Source organism: Mchenga conophoros, linkage group LG15, assembly GCF_057382185.1.
Source record: "Mchenga conophoros isolate Kocher_MC1m ecotype Shallow Benthic linkage group LG15, M_conophoros_male_GT1.1, whole genome shotgun sequence".
Classification (NCBI taxonomy): Eukaryota; Metazoa; Chordata; class Actinopteri; order Cichliformes; family Cichlidae; genus Mchenga; species Mchenga conophoros.
In genome coordinates this window covers 10,125,778-10,140,219 of record NC_140540.1, presented here as the reverse complement: position 1 = coordinate 10,140,219, position 14,442 = coordinate 10,125,778, and the positions used below count along the sequence as shown (strand labels likewise).

The 14,442-nt window shown below is 39.7% G+C and overlaps 1 protein-coding gene and 1 pseudogene across 1 annotated transcript; one reads left to right on the top strand and one right to left on the bottom strand.

Annotated features, from left to right (window-relative positions):
* Positions 1–3,253: 3,253 nt before the first annotated feature.
* LOC146557785 (uncharacterized) lies at positions 3,254–4,290 on the top strand (annotated as a pseudogene).
* A 64-nt stretch (positions 4,291–4,354) lies between these two features.
* Positions 4,355–12,528, bottom strand: gata4 (GATA binding protein 4). Its single transcript, XM_085247260.1, has 6 exons — positions 11,781–12,528; positions 7,348–7,514; positions 7,110–7,235; positions 6,641–6,722; positions 6,228–6,382; positions 4,355–6,079 (listed from the first exon to the last, which is right to left on the bottom strand). The coding sequence occupies exons 1-6, from the start codon at positions 12,301–12,303 to the stop codon at positions 5,954–5,956; spliced, it is 1,179 nt and encodes a 392-aa protein (XP_085103386.1). The 5' UTR covers positions 12,304–12,528; the 3' UTR covers positions 4,355–5,953.
* Between the last annotated feature and the right edge of the window lie 1,914 nt (positions 12,529–14,442).

The following is a 14,442-nucleotide window of genomic DNA, read 5'->3' as shown; positions in this document are numbered from 1 at the left end:
AATTTAATGTGAAAAATATACAACAAGACAAACAGCTTTTGTAGCCATATTACCAAGTTACCTGTAATTTGAGTTTTTGTATGTCATACTTGCACTGTTCTTGTCTTGTTCTACTTGCATAATGTGTATGTTTAAGCTGTGGACCCTAAGCTTCACAATTTCATCTCTCTGTATACTTATATACAACTGGGATGACAATAAAGTTTCCTTTGACAGTTTGAAATGTGTCAGATCTTAAACGTTATGTCTCAAATGAAGATACACAGATTTCTTGAATGAGAACGCTGCAGTCTGGCACCTCTGGCTGTGGCAACATGCACCATATGAGTTTACTGACCTTGATGATCTAAGACAGAACCAGGAAAGGACTTTTTACTTTACTTACTCTCTTCCTCGGTTTTTTTTAAGCTTTGGATTTTGCAAAAAATACTTTCTTCCATTAAACTCGGAAGCTTTAAAACTAACAAGTTGTATGAGCGGCCTGATAGCTGAGTACTAAGAGTGAAGGCCAAAATCTATCAGCAAAAAAAGAAAGAAAAAATCCCCCCAAAATTAAATGAATAATCTTGACAGGCGCTCAACATGAGCATATTTCCCCAGTCTTGGCTCATTTACACTGGCTTCCAATACGTTGTAGAATTGATTTTAAGATTTTATTGCTTGTTTTTTGAATCTCTAAATGGATTAGCTCCGTCATACCTCTATGATCTGTTAACTAAAAATACTCCTAATAGAACTCATGTCAGCTGATAAGTTGCTTCTAGTTGTCCCTAGAAGCAGGCTAAAAAACAGAGGAGACCAGGCCTTTGCGATTGCTGCAGCCAAACTTTGGAACAGTCTGCCTCTTGAAATTAGGGTCTCTCCAACACTTGACATTTTTAAAACCCGTTTGAAAACACATTTTTACTCTGTAGCTTTTAATTTTGACAGAGTTTTGTTTTGTTCTTTTTGTGTGTTTGATCTACTTTTTCTTTTTTTACTATGTCCAGCACTTTGGTCAACCTGTGTTGTTTTTGAAAGTGCTTATAAATAAATTAATTGATTGACTGATTGATTGATTGAATATTTTAAAAAATGTCTTCTGAAACACAGTTAGAAAAGCACCACACATAAAAGAGCACATATGCAAATTAGTTCTAAAAAAAATCAAGTTGCCAAGACAAGTTGCCTCTACTCGCTTACCTCCGTCAACTGAAACCACAGGAAGGAAAACACCTAGAAGACAGATTAAAAATACAAATACAAAATATGTCAGCGTTGTTTAAAATTACACAGTGAAAAGCACCACACAGCTGTTTTAACTGAAATATATCATAGATGGGAGCAGACTTCATAAATAACTCTGTCCTTTTATGAGGAAAGACTCCTGAGGGCTGATGTTTAATAAAAGAAGCAGCTCTTCAGCAATGTTTAGGTCATAGCCACAAAGGCCTGAGTATTACTGGAAGGAGGAGCTACGTACTGACAAATGACAGCCTGGCTGAAAAAATGTAGTGCAACAGATCAGGTTATGAGGCTTTTTCTGTCTGGAGATCCTAAATTAAGACAGAGCCTGGCAAAGAAGGGTTATAAGTTTGGCTGAGGTGAGAAGACTGGATGGATTTTCCAATGTGAAATAGTTTCCAGGTGTTGTAACAAGACGATCACAAATTGTTGTGTGTATTTGTTTTGTTTTAGGCAATAGTGAACCAAATGTAGTCACACAAGTAGTTCAATAATATGTTACCTGCGGGAAATGAAGAGTTATTGAGTCAAGTAGTGTCTGTTTAGTTAACTACTAAATCTATATATAAAAAAGAAGAAATGTGACCACATAATACAGGTCGGTTCATCCAACAATATCAGCTATAGCTGGTACAGTTTGATAAAAACGTATCCAGTGTGTTATCCTGCTGCAAGCAGCCATCACAAGATCAGTACACTGTGGGCTTAAAGGGATGGTAATGGTCAACAACAAAATTCAGGCAGTCTGTGGCTTTTAAATGTTGCTAAATTGGTACAAAGGGGCCCAAACTGTGTCAGTAAAATATTTGCCCGCACCATCAGCACCACCCTGAACCATTGATACAAGGTGCGAGTGATCCATGCGTCCGTGTAGTCCGGAATTCTTATCCTACTATCTGAATGTTGCAGCAGAAACGGAGAGTCCGCAAACCAGGCAACATGTTTCAAATCTTCTGTTGTGCAGTTTCGGTGAGCAGGTGTGAAATGTGGACTCGGTTTCTTGTTCTTAGCTGACAGGAGTGGAACCTGGTGTGGTCTTCTGCTGCTGATGAAGCCCATCTGTTTCAAGGTGCTGTGCATTCAAGGATGCACTTCTGCATATGCTGGTTGTAGCAATCACTTATATGATTTACTGTTGCCTTCCTATCAACTCAGCGCAGTCTGGCCGTTCTCCTCTGACCTCTGACATCAACAAGACTTTTTCACACAACTATTTTCTCTTTTTCTGACTGTTCACTGTAAACATTGGAGATTTTTGTGTGGGAAAATCCCAGCAGCAGTTTCTGAAATATTCGGCTGAGCTCTTTTGGCATCAACAACCATCTCATGTCCCTGAACCAGGTCACTTAAATCACTTTTCTTTGCCATTCACACAGCAAGTGTCCAACAAGTTTTAGCTCTTCATCAGTACCAGACACAGTTCCCATAAAACTACAGATGTCCTTAAAAGAACCGAGGTTTAACATCGTCATTGTCCGGCTCCATCCATCCATCCATTCGCTTCCGCTTATCCTTTTCAGGGTCGCGGGGGTCGCTGGAGCCTATCCCAGCTGTCATAGGGCGAGAGGCGGGGTACACCCTGGACAGGTCGCCAGTCTGTCGCAGGGCTAACACACAGGGACAGACAACCATTCGCACTCACATTCATTCGCACATTCACACCTAGTGACAATTTGGATTATTCAATTAACCTATTCCCACAAGCTGCATGTCTTTGGACGGTGGGAGGAAGCCAGAGTACCCGGAGGGAACCCACGCAAACACGGGGAGAACATGCAAACTCCACACAGAAAGACCCCGGCCTGATGGTGGAATTGAACTCAGGACCTTCTTGCTGTGCGGCAACAGTACTAACCACCGTGCCACCGTGCTCATTGTCCGGCTTTTGTGTGAAATTCATTAATAATGGATATATTTGCATCACAGGACAAGCTGTGGTCACCCCTGGACACGTGAAGCCTGTGCAACTAGAAGGACCAATCTCCTCTTGGAGCTGACATCATCCTGGGCTAACGCACAGCAATCTGGGATGAAAGTTTTGGAGTATCTAAAATTTAATCAAGCCACAAATCATTTTTTCCTCAATGACTCAGTGAACAGTAATTTTTTAGTTTCACCACGACATCACTGATGAATGCTGTGAAGACGACAAACAGCATTCTTGGGCAGTGATTGAAAGACAGGAGGAGATTATCATGTACGGGCCTTATTATCCTAACTATAGAGAACATAGTGAGGACCTCGTTATCAGCCAAACCCAGGAACTTCTGGAGTCAGAGAGTTTCTCTGAAGACATAAAGGGCTACATCTTCACTGTGAACAGCCCAAGTTTGGCAAGATATGCCAACCCGTGCATGCTGAACTTGGTTCATAAGGCTCTGGAGAGGTGGAATGCACTTGGAGTGAAGACTCATATTGGCCATATGAAGTGCTTGGGCTTTAGAGGAACCAGAGAAAATCTGTTTCAGGGTGTTAACTACAAACAGGTGGAGTGCCTAAATCAAACTGTGGACTATGAGAGTTATGTTAAAGCAGCTGAAATGAGCACCGATCTTAATCTTTTGTGTGAAACTGTGTTTTCTCTTCTTAAGCGCTTGCTGGGGCCTCAACAAGAAAACATCCACTTTGCAGCCACCATGCAGAAGCAGGACAGGAAGACTTATTTTAAAAGCATGCGTTCTATATTTGAAAGCAAACCAGCGCATGAGAAGAAAAAAAATCCTGACGCAGAGGGTGAAGGCACTGATCGACTCTGCAGAAGTTCTGCTTTCGATGAGTACCGAAAGTCTCCAGGAATATTTAGAAAGAGGGCGTGTTTTTGCACTTGGTTACACATTTAGCTCACAAGCATGTGATGCTGGCCTCGAGGATATAATGAGACTTGCGTTTCAGCAGTGTTGGAGGGACTTGGTACAGGACAAGTGTGCAGAGGTCATCAGAGAAAAGTTGACTGAGGACTTTAACCACTGTGCCCTTCAGCTTTTTACCAAAAACACCGTGAACATCACAGAGCAATTTTTACAAATTGGGAAATTAAGAGGACTCAAAGGCTCCACGTGCTTTTGAGAAGAAGATGAAGTTATTGTAAGACACTGTCATTAGAAACAGAATGAATTCCACCACCTTTGCATACTGTTTGCATTATGTCAAAATGCTGTGTCTTTATTAGTGTCTTTGTCTACAATATGTCACAGATCATACTGGAGTGGAGTTTTTACATAGAAGCAGTAGCAATATCCTACATTTACAATGGTTGCCTCCATGCTTTTAGAAAGCAAATTGAAGTAATGCTAACATACTGTACAGTTAATCCTTTATACAGCTTATTGGTCAGTCCTTATATAGTAGATGGTAATCCGATGATGACGGTGATGATAATGATGTGGTTTGGCGCTAAACCTTTTAATTAAAGTCCAGTGGTTGCATGCCTGTGCATCTGTCAGCAGGGGGAGCTATGTGGCCTCCACATCACAATCATCACGTGCACTCTTCCTGCGCAGGTAGTTTATCATGTGTTGTAAGAGATGCCAATACTGACGTGTATTTTTCATACTTTGAATGGAAGAAAGTGATAAGGAGCTGTTATTATTGCACTGAGTAGTAGATCGTGTAGCGATCGGATAACTGGCACTGGGGAGTGGTGGATCCCATAAAGTAAGTTTAGGGGGGAATAGTCATTCAAAGGTTAGATGGGCTAATTACACAGTTGCCTTTTAACTGCAGATTCTTGTCAGCAGAAATACCGATCTGCCAATGACAAAACATACTGTTGTGCAGGATGGCCCACTGCCGTGGATCCCTGGGACACTCTATATAACCTGTTTTATATTTGCTTTACCTTCTATTGCAGTTTGAAAAGAGTATAACAGATCGCTCATTGTTTCAGTTTGCTGAATTTAACCTGCATAGAAACACTTAATAGTTTGCGTCTGCTGCAATCTTATTACATTACAACTGAACTACAAAAAAGTACTCGTTTAATTAAACCTGCAAACCCTAAAAGGCACTGTACTTTCCCCTAAACAGCGTGCCAGTTTCTTTGGATGAATCCAAGGGAAGATTTTATCCCACACAGTTAAAAAAAAAAAAAATCAAAGCTTTAAGCACCATGAAGAAAAATGTGTGGAAAGTCTATTGTTGAATTGCCTTGATACAACCAGTGGAAAGTGATCAACTCTACTATATTTCTGGTTCTTTTATATACATGTATCTGAGCTGGCCTTTAAATACACTTTCTGTAAACCTGGTGGTGCAACTTTTTACATTAAGTTTAAAAATTGTGATTTTCTTTTTAAACATTTTTTGTGTATTTTAATGTTTTTCCTTTTTGGCAAAATATCCACAATCATATGCAAAAAAAAAAAAAAAGTTAATTTAAAAAAAATGACTATAACTATTATTGTCATGTATTATGTTACAGTATTTATCTGTCGAGGAGGGTGACGAAAAGTTTTCTGTCGTGTTACTGAGTGAATCTAGTCACTGCTCTTCTTTCAGATTTCTATAACAAAGTCCATTCAAGTCCTTGTTTGCTCTGAGTTCACACACAGTGTGTGCAGCACTGTAAGGCCTCGTTTCTTCTGTAGTAGCTCCCAGATTTCTGTTCCTGCACTGACAACGCTGCACAGCGGGCAGGAAACAGATGGTCTGAACCCAGAGTCTGTCAGGAGACTTTAATAGGTATTCTGTGGTTAGGTAGGTTTTTGAGATGTTGGGTTGTAGGTTTTTTCTAAGCCAGGATTAGGCTGTTCCAGGGTTCAGCTTTGGAGCCAGAGGACCCGTTGTGCCCCCCAGGGGACATCTTCAGGGGAATGGGGCCTCCTTGAGTTGCCATGTAGGCTGGCAAAGCAGAAATCTGGAGAGATAATGGAGAAGGTGATGAGAAGTGGAATTTTTGCCATCTTTCTGTTCACTTCCCACTACCTCTGAGTGACACGTGGTTAGGGAGGCATTGATTTTTACACTAATGTCTACCAAAAGATTTCGCCATTGAGGTGTCTCACCTGTGCATGTGAGCTGTGATGTGTGTACAAGCTGTGATTTTCTGGCTCCGTCTTTATCTGGCGAGTCTCCTCTGCAGTGGTGGTAGTGGTGGAGGTGGTGGAGGCGCGGGGAGTGCTGCTGGGTGTAATCGGAGCCCCCTCATTGCCTGGTGTCCCTGCAGGGTACAGCACAGGTGAGGTTACAGGTGTTGTACACATGTGATCCATCCTTGATACGTAAACCTGTATCACATTTGCACTGATAAATCTAAAAACGTTTATTTCTTCGGTTTGAAAGTACAAAGGACAACAGGTGACAGCAGAAAATTATCACTCTAATGTAGAACACAGGGGAGAAACGACATTTACGGCTCTGCTCCTGCTTGCTCTTAAATAGAAACACAAATATAATCAAGTGTGTTTTTGAAGCCCACCAGTTTGGGATTTATTGAGGTTCTTAGGTTTGCGTTTGCGGGTCTGGATCCCCTCTTTCTTCATAGCCAAAGGTCGAGGGACCTGTCGAGACACAAAGACAAAGAAAGAACCTTAAAGAAAACGCAGGTTGTATTAATATACATTAAACAATCAAAAAGGCTGGAAAACAGTTTTTAAGGAAAAGTTGATCACTGACTTGATGCAGTTTCTTAATGTCTTTTCATTTAGATGTTCTGCATTAATTTTTATTTTGCAAACCATCATATGTGCAAGTTTAAGACAAAGTTAGAGAGGCAAGGCTGAGATGGTTTGGACATGTGTAGAGGAGGGATAGTGGAGCTGCCAGGAAGACCACGGAAGAAGTGTGACAGAAGAAGATACAGGGATAGGTTGAGATGGATGCGACCCCTAAAGGGAGCACCCGAAAGAAGAAGAGTGCAAGAGTTCTCCCATTGTTCTCTCTCTTACCCCGTGGAGTTTCATGTAGAGCCCACAGGCGTTGCAGACCGGCTCCCCCTCTGCGTTTCGTCGCCACAGGGTGGTGGTGGTGGTGTGACAGTTGGTGCAGGACAGGCCCACCCTCCTCGAGGCAGACTGCCACAGATAAAACATGTCGGTCGTCAGTGGAGTGACATTTAGCAAAGAGATGAAAGCATCTGTTTTACAGGACTTGCTAAAGGAGAAGATGAAATCGTGGGTGACCAACCAGCCGTCTCTGGGGTTTGATAAGAGGTCTGTTGATGCCGTTCATCTTATGGTACAGCCCGCAGGCGTTACACAGGTAGTGACCGGTACCGTCTCGCCTCCAGAGGGGGGTTGACATCGCTCCGCAGTTCACGCACTCTCGGCCCTCAGCGAAGTCATCAAACAAATCTGATAAGAGATGACAAATATAAGCCAAAAAGTTCTTTTTCTTGAGATGGGGCCACTGGTCATTTCTAACCTTTTGTAAGTAAAATACAAAATATGATCTGAAGTAACACTCAAATATTACTGGAACAGTTATGCTACAATACTTCTTAGAGAAATTAACCTCCAGCCGCTCTGATACCGCAAATATAAATCCATTGCTTTCCTTTTTTTTTTTTTTTTTTTTTTTTTTTTTGGCTGATAAAAAAAAAAAAAAAAAAAAAAATCCATTGCTTTCCTGTACATTCAGACCCTGACAGTGATCAAGCAGTACAGTGGCATTCATGCACCAGCAGGAGGTGCAGGCTGGTTCCACTCAGGGGCCCACACAACCGCAACCTGGAGTCCTTCCTTAGCTCGCAACCCCCCGACCCCCACCCCCATGAGATAAAGGGTGGCTGGAAATAAAGATGGAATAGAGCTCAGTCCTACTGAAATGTCTATCATACCTCTTTCTCTTTTTCTTTTTCACTTAGCGGGACATCTGATAAATGTGATAAATGTAATCTTCACTCTCTCATCTGGCACATAACAAAGTGTCTCCCAAGAACCTCTTAACTATTTGGGATAGGAGACATCAATCTTTGGAATAGAGGTGAGAACACTACTAGTCCTTCTTCATATTTCAGCAATGCCACCACCAGCACGAGCTGTAATCTAAAATACGTGTCAGGTCTGAGAGCACCTTGATAAACAGCAGAAAACAGCAACGTATTAACTGTGGACGTCCCGTTCAAATCCTAATGTGTTTTAATCACACACACTTCGCTGTGCATAATTGCTCTTCTTCAGATAGCGTAAATCTGGCCCACATGTGTTCCTCCCTCGCCGCGCTGTGCAACCGGACAGGCAGTTGCACACATGCAGGCCTCCTCAAGGCTGAGAGCCAAACAGACACGACAGGGCGAGCTAACCTTGAGCGAGGCAGCAATTGTAGCCAACACAACGCAGCAACATGAGACAATACACAAAAGAAATATCTAAATGGAAGTTTTCATGCCCACTGTTTATATGTCAGCGTTTATCATAGTGCGGTTAAAAAACCCAGACACAAATGCTTTAGGCCAGGAGTGAAAATAGAAATACAGAGTGTACATGGTGTCAGCTGTTACAAGGAAAAGGCTAAAGTCAGCAAGATAATGATTGTATCTGTAAACTTATTTTTAACATTAAAAGATTTAACTTTAATAGAATGAGTATTTTCTGAGTATTTTCTTGGGATTTTACACTTTTGCATTTTGGGAAACATAACCAGATTAATTAATCAGATTATCATTTAAGTCATAAATCTTTCTGAAATTTCAATGAAACTTCAATTAAGAAAAGTGATTTAACTCAACATGCTGGCCAACACAGCGTGATTAGCTACTATAAGAAACAATAATAATTATAATAATGTACTGCTGTAAATTAACAGTTCAATTTTCAGCAATGGCAAAATTTTAGGGTACATACTGTACTAAGTATTCCACTCAAGTTTTCTGATTTAAATTCTGATTTTAAAGTTTTTTTAAAAAGATTTTTTTTAAATGTAAAAAAGGGGGGCCAGCATGCGAAATAGGACACATTGTTACACATTATCCAACAACACTGTTTAATTGGCCCCATGAGTGAAAGAATGAAAAGACTAAACATGCCTGAATGCATAATAATAAAATATTTGTATTAAAATATCACCTCTTTCAGGGTTTATTTTTGATACCTTATTTAAGCCTTCAATTTGTTCTTTTTTTTACCTTGCTGTTCTTGCTTTACCTAGTAAAATACATTTTATTATATTAATATTTTATTAACGCATATTAATTATTACAATTTAACCTGATTTTAGGGGTACTTTGTTAGATTTTACTTTAATAGAATTTTTGTATTTTTTTCCATGTTGTTCATACAAATTCCACCTAAACTGCTTTCATGACTTCCAGGAATTTATCAGAGTCATAACATAGATATTAGAATCTGAAATATCGATGAATTATGCTGTCCTTTAGTTGAAAAGTTATCCCCCCCCCCCCCCTCAATCTAATTAAACTTGAGCAAAGGATTGTTCAATTTAAGCATAAATAAATCCATGCATTGTATCCCACACTTAATAAATGCCAATATTGTTGTTTTCTACAATCAATATATTTATGGTTTGCAATTTTAACACGACCATGATAGCTTTGCTCAAAAGACAAAACTAAAGTGAATTTAGTTGTTCCATTTGAAGATCAAAACTGATTTTAGTTTAGTGCCCTCACATCCATTCAAGCTAAATGTCACTGAGCATTTCTGTGCGTTGATTAATGAATGAATTCTGATTAGATTTTATTTCCTCTTTTCCATCTTTACGGAACAAATGAGGGAGTTTCCCTTTCCCCAGAACAATGTGCTTTCGGCACCCGGCTGAAAGCCTCTTAATTAAACACAGAGACTTGATTGAATTTATTGAGATTGCACAACAGTGAGGTGTTACTGTTACGCTTGTAAACCAAATCAGAGTGAACACAGGGGTCTTTGTGACGAGTGTGATTGTAATAAGATGAAGAGCTCCGTTTGGATCAATGCTGTTATCTCTCTTTTTTAGAGATAATTTGAGAGATGCTTTTTTTTTTCTCCATGAAACTGTTGAGGGTCGGGGGGTGGGGAGGGGGGATGTGGCAGATGGAAACTGTACATGATATTTAGAAATGAGGAAGTAATGAGCTGTTAATCAGCTGTGAATAATAACTGATGTGGTGAAGAATGAGCGATAACGACTGGTTACTTCTGAGGATACTGAACTGGAAAAGTGGCCAGTTGTGCACGTTTGAATTAAAAGATGTTGCCCACCATCGTTCTGCATAAGTTCAGAAACTTTAGATGTAGGGGGGGAAGACAGTTTAAACAAACACAGTGCTTATTGGTGATGCAGACTATGCAAAACGTGAGCCACACAAAATCTGACAGCCTAAGCAAAATGAATGTGTTGTGAAATCTCCGTCATCCATGGTTCAGAGTACACTGCAGGCTGCAGCTACAGGCCAAAATCACATCCAGTACATAAAGGTCAGATATTAGATTAATCTGTTCACCTTAAAGTGACTTCTAACATGTCTTTTTAAATAATAATTAAATTATATATATATATATATATATATATATATATATATATATATATATATAAGAATCGTGAAAGACTTCTTTAATAAATGATTGATGATATGTGACGCATGGATGAGATTCCCAGCAAGTAAAATCTGTCCTGATCCAAAAGGCCACAGTCAAACACAGCTCATAAACCGCAAATGGTGTTATCAACTCCACTTGTGTTAAATACTAATTTCAATCTTACCAATAATATTGCTCAGATTCATTCATAACTAATAAATAGCATGTTTCCTGTATGTTGTTTATGTTTAACTATTGTAAGTCTAACTTTGGGTGTTTGGATTGAGCCTGATGCGTGTTCATATATATATATATATACATATGTATATATATATATATATATATATATATATATATATATATATATATGTGTGTGTGTGTGTGTGTGTGTGTGTGTGTGTGTGTGTGTGTGTGTGTGTGTGTGTGTGTATAGATAGATAGATAGATAGATAGATAGATACATACATACATACATACATACATACATACATACATACATACATACATAGATATATAGTTAGGTATAGATATATATAGGGATTTAGAGATGTGTGCCACACATTTAAAACGGCTTATAAAACGTATTATTAATTTTGTTGAATTATTATAGATATAAAACTGTGTGGATTTGCACTCAAATGCATCTCAATTTAGGTTGTGTGAAAATGTTCATTTGTGATCAGCATAAATGTAAAAACGTGAACTTTTAGAAGATTTTCCCGAAGTCTATATAATTTTATATCTTTATAAACTATCAGAAATTGTACGTTAAATGTGTAAATATGAGTAAAAACATATATTCTTGTTCATGGTGTTAATGTTTTAAAATTCAGTTACCCTTTCTTTAAAATCACAATCTGCCTCTTTACAACCGCGTAAAAGTAACAAAATGGAGCCAAAATTGATATTGACCATTAATAATTAATGCACGTTTTTATATTTTTTAGTTTCGCCGATTAACTCTTATTAATTCCAACTTTTAATCTCTAAATTAAACAAATAATTGTGTTCTCCCTTTTGTAATCCATTTCATTTGTGCGTTTTTCCTTCTTAAAATACTGAAACACTGTATTTGTGTAAAAGTGTATTTTATTTCCTCACCTATGTTGGGGTGTCTTGTTGTCCCAGGAGGAGCGCCAGTTTGGAGACCGTGGAGAACCGGACTGTCAAAGGGGGACGCCGGCCACGTTCCGCCCACGTTAGGGCTCATGTAGGCCGAATAAGGGCTGTGATACGACCCGCTCAGACCGCGAGCGCTGTAGTGATCCCTACAGTTAGCGGAGATGTTCAGCGGACTTGTGTAAGAAACTGCCGTCTCCCGGGCCGTGGCCACCCCGGAGGACAGAGGCGGGCTGGTGGAGAAAGTGAAGCGCGGAGACACCGGGGAGTGGTTGTATGAGGGCACCGAGTCTGCCCCCGGCTGTGCCCACGCAGAGTGGCTCGACGCCGGGCTGCTCTGCTGCGACGCACCGGGCGCCTGAAGGTAAGGAAGCGCAGGAATCATGGGTGTGACGACCCGGGTGGTGGGGACATAAACCGGAGAGGTGCCCGCCGAGGCGTTATGAAGAAATCCGGCCTCGTATGAAGAGGGTCCGTGGTTGCTTGTCATTATGCCCTGGTACATATCCTCACCTTGAAGCTGGACATCCGCGTCGGTAGAAGGTATGAAGGCTGTGTGGATGCGGTTACGCACGGAACTACTGCGTGTTACCGCAAAACATCTGGTTTAAAGCAGCTCGCGAAGCTGGCTTAAGTCAGGCTACTTGTTCAGATCTGATCAAGTCAAGCAAAACAGCGCAACACTCAGAGAAGTGAAAATAAACGCATTAGTGAACACACAAGAGAGGAGGAGGAGTGACAGACCCTGTGATCAAGATCCAGCTGTCATTATCTATCTCTCTCTCTCTCTCTCTCTCTCTCTCTCTCTCTCTCTCTCTCTCTCTTTTTGCCAAAAACAAATCCAAACATTTTTTCTAATGACGTTTCCAAAACTGCACAGTATTTATTTCATGGATTCCAGATAGGCCTATCACATGGATTTGGCGAAGGCCGAGCACTTTTTGGGGGGGTCTATTTTCTTTCTGACCTATTATCTTTTGTTTAGAGGTGATTTTTTTTAAAATGTTGCTGTTTTTAAATGTTGCATTTTAATGTAATAAAAACATAAATATAAATAAAGACTTTCAAGTCTCCAAGGGAATTGGAGACTCGCTGCTTCACGTGGATCTTATTGGAGTCTAGCGGTTTCTTTTTCTGTCCTTATCGATTTTAAAACATCGCTATAAAATCATTTTTAGCGCTAGCACAAAATATCCAAATACTTTTTTTTATTAAATTAAAACCTGGCTGAACTCATTGAACGCCGATTTTTTAATTGCTGTTTTATTATTTATTTTTCGCTTATCTGAAATGAAGAATCGGGAATCTAAAGATCTAAACTTTGTGTTTCTTTTTTTTTAATGTTTTTTAAATCTATCAGATTTCAATTCTCGATTTTAGTCTTCTTTTTTGTTCTGTAATTATTCTGTGTGCTTTGACTTATATATTTTATAGGCTATTATTAAATATTTTTTACATCTGATAATTTCTCTCTCTCGCTCTCTATACAATAAAATAAAATAAAATAAAATAAAATAAAACTGGAGGCAGAGATATTGGTGTTATTGTTCTAATAATGTGTTATAATTACGATTAGCAACTTTCTTTCTGGTAATTCGAAGCGTCTTTTTTTTAAGGTTAATATCCGTTATTTACGACAGTTAAAAGTGCACATGCATCAGGCTATAACCTGTTGGAGGACGCATAGATGTACTTAGATGCGGAGGGATATTGCCTGTAAATAAATGAGCTGTGACCTGCAGGGGTCCCACGGGCCATTTATTCATTCGTGTTTTCGTCACAGCACTTCTCCACAGCCAGAAATGATTTTTCTTTTGTTGTGTGTTTTCATATTATTATTATTTTTGTTTTGACAAAATGAAGAATTGCGCTACTTTAGTCGGAAGTGTCCGGCGGCTGTTGTCCTCTCCAGGACAGATTTATACCTGTCATCAACACCAGTAAACCTAAACACACGAGGCCATTTCATTGTGCAGCCACTTCCCACTGACATCCCCTCACTGAATTATGTACTTCTACAGTGTGTGTGTGTGTGTGTGTGTGTGTGTGTGTGTGTGTTTGAAGAGACCAGGGATTCTGCTGTATGATGTGTAGTTTAAGCAATTATTAACTGTGGTTATTCATAATAATTCATGATGAATGAACCAATAAAACTATCTGTTTGGTATGCAAATCAGTGCTTATTCTTAGAATTAATTGGCCCCGCTGTAATGAATTGAAAATACCCTATTAATATTCATGAGAACACAATCGATCTATCAGTCTGTGCATAAAGCATGAATAATAACCTCTAACCTTCGTACTTTAGTATCGATTCCCCCCCCCTTTTTCTTGAACAAAGTCAAGGCAAACAGTGCAATATTGCCTGAGTGGAAACGGGCAACTGTCATCAATGTGTAACCATAGGCTGATAACAGAGCCACCAATTGCTGGCTAATAATATCTGGGCGTGGGTCTGTTAACCTGAGAAAGCATAAAGTAGCGGCAAAGTCGATTCATGAAAGAGACGCTTCGAGTTTTACAGCTCCAGTCACAGCGTGGAAGTTCGTTTTGTGACGCGAAATTTCTCCGTTCGCGTGTTTCGAGCAGGAGAAGAAGAAAGTGGAAAATTTCTGACGGTTGGTTGGCGGGAAAAAAACCCCCC